Below are 8216 nucleotides of genomic sequence, written 5' to 3'. Positions count from 1 at the left end.
GAGTGAAATATATTGTGGAGGCGATAAGAGAAAGAACATGGAATTGGGGAGAGAAATTAACCAGAAAGAATATGTGATGCAACAAGTGTGTTTCTATTTGACCTTATCGAGAGGGGAAGCGTAGAAGATTAGATATGTGGTGAGACGATCGCCTATAGACGTTTGTAGAATCGACGTGGCAGAAGTTGGCACAGTCGTGCGGGTCATGGAATAGTTAGAGTGAGGCCTTTGTCCAGCAGTGGACTCGAAATGACTTATTGATTGATTGACTGATCAATGACAACTATCTGTTATCGTGTGGAATCCTCCTGAGAAAATCTAAGATCGCTAGCGGACAAATGTGATATGGGACCTTGAGAACCACTGTTCTGAAGTGGAACAAAGAAAAATATTAGAAAATATATTACTTTACTCAGGGATTTTGAACCCATACAATATATTATTCTTTTAAAGTTTCAAATTTGTATTTGCTCGCTAGCAACTTAGCGAAACATTTCTAATAGCGCTTCACATCTAGATGAATTTAGATATGTGTCGACTGTATGTTTACAATGGTTACACCATGTTGATACATAGGTGAAATTGCTATATTTACTTCGCCAGACTGAATAAGTTCTGAAGTTTTGTTTATTGTTTGCACCAATCTTGATACAATGGGAAAAGATAGGAATGCTCAACGAACGAAAGGCAACTTGAAGGTAAGTAATTCCATGCCATCAGATTAATAACTAAATAGCTAAACACCAATTGGTGAAGTGAACAGCTGTAATCACTCCGCTGGCACATGACTTGGCATATGAAATGCATAGGGTTTGGCTTAGTACCTTATATACAGGATTTTATTTAGCTCTTTTAAGTATTTTATAAAAAAAAAAAAAATCACGAAACAGTTGGGAAGGGCAACTAGATGAACAGTGAATGCAAAGTTAATTGCGGTTTTGACAATATCATATGGTATAGATTATAAAGGGCAAAGGTGACAGATTTACTTACTTCAACTTGGCTTACTTGGAGAAGTTCTGAGGTCAGTCCTCACAGCCATAGTGATCTACCGCTGCTGCCAGTCCTACTGCCCCTCCTCACAAGGTAGCTAGGTCAACATGAAAATGGAATTCCTGATATTTGAGCTGAAGTCAGAAGTAGTTCTCATGGGATGCAAAGAGTCGCTATGAGTATAATGCAATTTGAATTATCCATCTAGCTGTCCTAGTTCTCGAGATATTGGATTTTGAATGGAATTAAATTGGGCCTATTTTGTCCCAGGAAATCGGGCCGAAACGTGCGGTCTGACTAATCACCGATCAAACGTAAACAATGACGGTTTTTACTGACAGGCACAGTTTTATATAAAAATTTAGCATATGGTTGCATTATTTGACCTATTTTACAAAGGATTACAAAGGCAAAGCATGCCGACAGGAGACCTTTTGATCCATATCTAGGTCGGATGCAAAAAAAAAAAAAAAAAAAAAAAAAAAAAAAAAAAAAAAAAATCATAATAATAAATTAAAACTATAACAATGTAAATAACAATTAAAATACATAAATAAATGCATTGGTATAGTTGAATAACAAACAAACAGGTAAATAGTAAATGATAATAAATTGACATATAACTAATAATAAATGAAAATCAGACAGACAAATTATAACAAAACAAAAACAAATAATATAACATAAATTATAATAATTACAGCATCTTACTTAGGTATTTATCTAAATGATTCTTAAAGCTTCGAACTGAACTACATTGCACTACCTGTGCAGGAAGTTTATTCCATTCATTAACTACACGGTTGGCAAAGTTGTTTCTACCTACTTCCAAATTGAATCTATTTCCGGACAGTTTGAGACCATTGTTTCTTGTCTGATTCTCATTCAATGTGAAAATTTGGTCACTTTTGATGTTGTCAATTCCCTTTAAAATCTTAAAGACCTGTATCAAGTCACCTCTGAGTCTACGCTTTTTTAGGGAAAACAGATTCATGTGCTTAAGTCGATTTTCGTATGATTTATTTTTGATATTTGGAATCAGTTTTGTGGCTCGCCGTTGTACTTTTTCCAGTCTGTCAATATCTTTAATGAGATTCGGTGACCATACGGAAACAGCATATTCCAAATGTGGACGAACTAACGATTTATATAGCTTGTTAATGAGTGATGGACTTTTGAAATCAAAAGATCGCGCAATCAATCCCAGAATCTTATTTGCTTTCTCAGAGGCTGAAATACACTGCTTGGATGATTTGAGGTCGTTACTGATAATTACGCCGAGATCTTTAAGATGTGTGATTTCCATGTAATTTGATCATAGAATTACGTTTTTATCTTCTGCAAAATTACCCACCACAGCTACGAATACCATCTAATTACATGAAAATCACATTTTAAAGAAAATAGTTTGAATAATTCAACTATATGCAAGCTATTACACTATTAGCACAATAGTAACAAACTTAATAGTGTAGTTTGATCCATACCACCAGTGATCATAGATAGCGGGTAGGACGAATCGTAGCTGTGGTCCGTAATATTATGGAGGATAAAAACGTAACTTCTCTTTGATCAAATTACATGAAAATCACACATTTTAAAGAAAATAGTTCAAATAATTCAATTATAAGTCTATTACACTAATAACATAATAGTAAGAAACTTAATAGAGTGAAGTTTGATCCATACCACCAGTGATAGATAAGATGGCGGGATGGATGTTGATGTTGTTATCCGATAATCCGACCCGATAGAAAAAAAACTAATTAAAACCACCGATTTCTCAGCTCTACTGTAACACGCTGCCTTTATTTTGGTATTAGAATAATCCGCGAGACTAGTAGTTTTCCTTTATTTTAGTTAGTTGCCACAACTCTGAATTTATTTAGCTCATTTTTTACGCTGAAACATAAACCAATTTTCGATTTACTGCTGAATGCAAGCCGCCATGTTTATCTTTTGTTTTTATGTACCGACATGTAACTGATGATGTAATTGTTTGAAATTTACTACGATCGTGGTAAATACACTCGCATAACATTTGTATGAATGAAATTTCCAGTGGTATGTAAATTTGGCTGTTTGCATGGCGTGCGCATAAAATGATGCGCTATTGTGCTCGTCATCGACGGTGGTGCCTCTGGTGGTGTTTGACCTACCTACACAAGGGCCAGTTGGTCTGTAATTGTGTTTGATGACAACCTACTGATGGTGGTGTAGCCTGGCACTGGGGGCTCATCTGGCACATTCCGTAGAAACCTGTCCAGTACATGCTTGAAGCTGTCTACCTAGCATTTGGTTCTCTCTCTCACTTCTTTTGGGAGGGCGTTGAAAATTTTTGGACCCTCGTGACCTAGGCTGGATGCCAGTAAGGTCTGCCTCTCTGGGGCTCTTGGTGGGAGAGTTTGTCTCTCACATTTGCGCACATGCCTTATGCTGTGATACGTCTTGATTGTTGAGGGTGTGGGGTCAGGAACAAGGCCCTCTAGGATTTTCAATGTTTGGGAGGAGTTTGGCCTTGGGAGATCAGCAGACATCAGTAAATATTGGATTTCAGACTATACTCACATTCACCAATTATAAATATTGCTCCTATGAAATAATTTTGTTTTTCTTGGGTAATAACTAATATTTCTCAACAAGCATCAGGCACTAGTGAATGCTGGTCATTTTGATTGAGTAGCAGTTCAAGTGGGTGTCAGTTTCCAACTCCCTATAAACTGTACTGTCAGTACTGTTTTTGGGTTGTGGGCTAACTGAACATTATGTGGAATGAGGTTTAAGTTGGTGTGTTAAATAAATGGTATTTTTTAGTTATGCACACCTATGTGATATAACAGAAGATTGAATATTAATTTTGTAAATTATAATGCATGAATGTAATATGCGATTTTCTTGGAGGAAATAAATAAAAAAAACCTTGCTACAAGCAGATCTACTAACAAATGAAGCAATTAGGATATGGTCGAGATGCCATGTCGTCTGTCCAGCACAGTCCAGTCACTGTCAGTTAGACGATGGCTTTCACGTTATGGATTGGGTGTTCTCCAACTCCAGATGATGTTAATAAGCACTGTTGCAAAGACAATAGGGCTTCTTTGGACTTTATGAGAGAACACTGGGTTCTGCCATCATCAGCTAATCGCCCGAGGTACAATAAAAATCAGGCTGTCAGCATCCGTGACGATGACGACCTAGATGATCTTTAGAATTTAAGGTACTGAATTACTTAATATACTTGTAGGTTAGGTTATGTAGGTTAGTTAGGCAGGTTAGGTTAAAATTGATGAATTTATCATCCTTTCATTTCTTTGGCCTCGGCATCTGTCAAAACAAACATAGCGTATCATTCAACAGCCGTGACTTCATTTGTTAATAAATTGGTTTTAGCAACTTTTTTGTTATTGATTTCCACCAAGAAAATTGCATATTATATTGATGTATTATAATTGACAAAATTAATAATTTTCTATTGCTATAGGACATAGGTGTGCACTTCTAAAAAAATTACTGAATAAACTACCCTAACTTAATGTAGCCTAACAACATTGTGTAACCTAACTGCTCACTTGAAATGATGCTCACTCAAACTGACACTTGCTCTAGCTGATGCCAGTTTGAACCAGTGCTTGCTTGAAATGACCAAGCTCTGTAATAGTAGTAGTGCTGAAATTTGAAAAAAGATAAGTATATGATTGGAGTATGTACCAATTTTGTTTTGAAAAAATAACACTAATGTTTATTTTAGGGCGGTGCTGACCCAACTGGGTCATGGTGGGGATGAAATGGGTGGGAATGGAATGTCTTGTGACTTTGGCTACCTCCCTTGTAATGGAGAAAAGGCCCTTGGTATGTATGTGTTCTCTAACCCAACTTAGGAACTACCTTATATTGGAGAAATGTCAATATCTTCCTTAGTTTTGTCTTCTTGCTACATTGCTTCTGATCCAGGATAGTGGGCAAGATGCAGGGATGACCTGTCATCCAGGAGGATCCAACATAAAAGGGAGGGAGGGGGGTAAATGGGAGTGGAGTATGTGGGTATGGAATGGGTGGGAGTGGATTTTATGCCTTTGTTTTTGGCTACCTCCCTTGTAAGGGGGAAAAAGCCATTGGTATATGTATGTTAAAGGGAAGGATTGTATGGGCAGGGAGTTTGTGGTTCAAACTATGGCAGGCAGAGCTTGGTAGCCTGAATCAGGAAATTATGAGTGTCTTTCATTTCCCTCAAATTGTTTGAGGAAAATCCAGATTGACATTCTTTTCATTTTCTAACAATGTTCAGTGAGCACAACCAGCTCAGATAAAACTCATCTTGAAAATAATATCTTGTCATTTGGAAACCATTTGTTGACATTTGTCTTATATACCAACACTTGTAACAGAAATTGCTATGGAAAAAATAATGCCTGTTCAATGGTGCTTTGGTAAAAATGATTTTGACAAAGATAGTTCTCTCTGTTGAGTGATATACAAATTTATTATTTATTAAATCAATAGTACTCTTGTTACTAGTTTATGATATCTGTTAAATAGTATAATTTGTTTAGAAGATATATAAAGAGCAAAACAAAAGTTGTAGGAGTTATTACTGTTTAAAATCCTATAGCTACCCATAAATCTTGGTTTCACTTAGTAGAGGTAGGTTGGACTCCTAATATGTACTCCATAAAGCATGACTTATTAGAATGGGACTGTCTAGATATGGATTTTTGAGAAATGGGACAGTTCACAGTGCTGCATGTTTGTAAATTTCAATAAATCGTAAATCGCTCAAAAATCAAAATACCGTACAAATTGCATGTAATGTAAAGAAATCAATAAGTAAACTTCATTAAACTGCTATCACAACAGAAGATTTTCTACTTATGGTATATACCTAATTTTATGCCAGAAAACACACTGACAGTTCAGGGAACTTATAGGCAATGCATGCTTATATTACTTTATTGTTGGTAGTCAGTCAGAATATGACACACATGGCATGTACATTATGTTATATAAACAAATATGTCAATGAGCCATTAAACTCCTACCACTACACATGATAGTCTGCATATGGCATTAACCTTATTGTATGCCTGATAGCATACTGACAATTCATACAGTTTACAGGATATATATTAAGTCATCGCTTGTAGTATTGGTAATACAGTACAGTATTAGTAATCACTCATGTAAACAAATCAGTCAACAAGCTTTGTCAAACTACTATCACAACAATTTACATACAGTATTTACCTTAATGCCAGGTAGTGTACCAACAATACATACAATTTATAGGAGATATATTAATACTTGTTGCTAATATTCAATCAAAATGCGACACTTGCAACAAGTATGTTATGTAAACAAATTGGTCAACAAGCTTTGTTACACTACTGCCACAACAGATGGTAATCTGCACATGGTACTTGCATTATTATATTGTATGTGTGATAATGTACTGATGGTCCACATTATTTAAGGGCAGTACTGTGATATTGCAGTAATCACTGAGCATGCACAGCATGTGTTTAAACAAATTTGGCAGTGAACTTCATAAACTGGTACCTGCTAGTGTTGTGGATGATATTTGGTGTTATCATATTTACTTTGGAATTTATCTATGTTGGAAGCCAGAGAACTTTATGCCATTTCAGATGATATAAAGTTGGAAATTGTTCTCCAGGTTTTGGAAGATTCTGGAAACTAGACTTTCTGGGGGTAGTTTCAGAAGAGTAAAAAATTCACCTTCATTCCCTAGAAATTACTGGCTCTCTGAATGTTACAGTCCATTTCTTGTTCTGGGAACAGGAAAATTCTCACTAGGGACAAGGTTCTGTATACATAATTTTATTTACAATGCTCACACTAAAAGCTTTGTTAGTAAGGTATCACTTGCTAACTTGCTTGTATTCCTTCTTTGCTGTAAGACTACAATGAAAGCAGCACTTATGAATTGCCATGCTCATTACACTTATGCTATCTTTAGGATCCAGGTTATCAGCAGCCATCCTTTTCTTTGTTTACAGCCTTCAAGCAGTGGCCGTAGTGCTGAGCTCTTGGGAGGAGTTACTGGCTTCATCGGCTTCAGTGCCTTGTCTGACCTTGGTTATGTTCCTGCAGCAGCACAAGGCTTAGAGGATGATACAGCAATATCAGGACAGTTTCGCATGACAATGCGAAAGATGTCCAAAAAAGATGCTACCACAAGGATAAAGGTAAGATTTTAACTTTGTCATTCAGAGGGTTTCCTAGTGCAGAATATGTTCGTATTGGAGGTATGTGATATATTGAGTGGAAAATTGCTTTGGCATGTACCAAAGAACACATTAGGAGATATATAGAAAGGCTCAAAGATGATAAAGAAATGCCAAGTGATTTTGTTGGAGAGGGTAATGTGGACAAAATTATTGGGTTAGAAAATATAAATGTAGAAGTGAAGAAAATGTTTAGGCTATTGGAATCACTAGATGTAAGATAAATTTTAGGGCTTAACCACTTCGGTACGATGACACCTATGTAGGCGTCATAAGGCGCAGGTGGGTACTCAAGGATGCTGGTGTCGGCATCTTGATTATATGTATATATTTTTGTAGTTGTTCATGAGTTACCCCCGGATTCTGTGAACTGTTTTGATCACGTTTTCTGTGTTCATTATAACTCAGAGTAAAAGAGAATGAGTAATACAGCAGTGACTTTATATTTTATAATGTGAGTATTGTGATGCAAATTACGTATGGCAGCCAATGCTGCGTGTAAGAATTTAAGTTGCACTGAAGTGGTTAATAGGGTCTCAAACTGGGTAAATAAGGAAAGCCAGGAACAATTGGTGGCCATTGTGTGGTCATTAAAAGGAGTTGGATTGAAAAATGGGTAATGTGGTATCAGTTCATAAAGAAGGAAGTAAGGAGCTACCACTGAATTACAGAATGGTGTACAAAGCTTGGTAGTAAACTTGTGTGAGAACATTGTGAACATTTTGGCAGGCAGTCGATTTAATGTCAGACGTAGAAGATTATCTTGAACCTATTGATGTGCTGCGAAACAGAGATGACTGGGTGGATTATATGTACCTAGATCTTGAGAAAGCTTTTGACAAGGTACCCCACAATTGACTGCTATGGGAATTGAAGCATGAAAGACTATGAAAAAAATTATTTGATTGGATAAAGTATTTCCTGAAGGGGTATATAAGGACAGTAGTAAAGGACAAAATGTCAAGATAAATGACAGTGACT

General features: G+C 36.3%; 1 protein-coding gene across 1 annotated transcript in view; it reads left to right on the top strand.

Moving 5' to 3' along the window:
* The first annotated feature begins 377 nt into the window (after positions 1-377).
* Ltn1 (E3 ubiquitin-protein ligase listerin) overlaps positions 378-8216 on the top strand; it is a 36630-nt gene continuing 28791 nt past the window's right edge. The window contains exons 1-2 of the mRNA XM_076207030.1: positions 378-698; positions 7008-7196. Of these exons, the coding sequence (XP_076063145.1) occupies positions 654-698; positions 7008-7196 (234 nt within the window). The 5' untranslated portion in view covers positions 378-653. The remainder of the gene's footprint in view (positions 699-7007; positions 7197-8216) is intronic.

Source organism: Oratosquilla oratoria, chromosome 23 (assembly GCF_046742065.1).
Source record: "Oratosquilla oratoria isolate Oo_2021 chromosome 23, ASM4674206v1, whole genome shotgun sequence".
Lineage (NCBI taxonomy): Eukaryota > Metazoa > Arthropoda > Malacostraca > Stomatopoda > Squillidae > Oratosquilla > Oratosquilla oratoria.
This window is presented reverse-complemented; position numbering and strand designations above follow the sequence as displayed.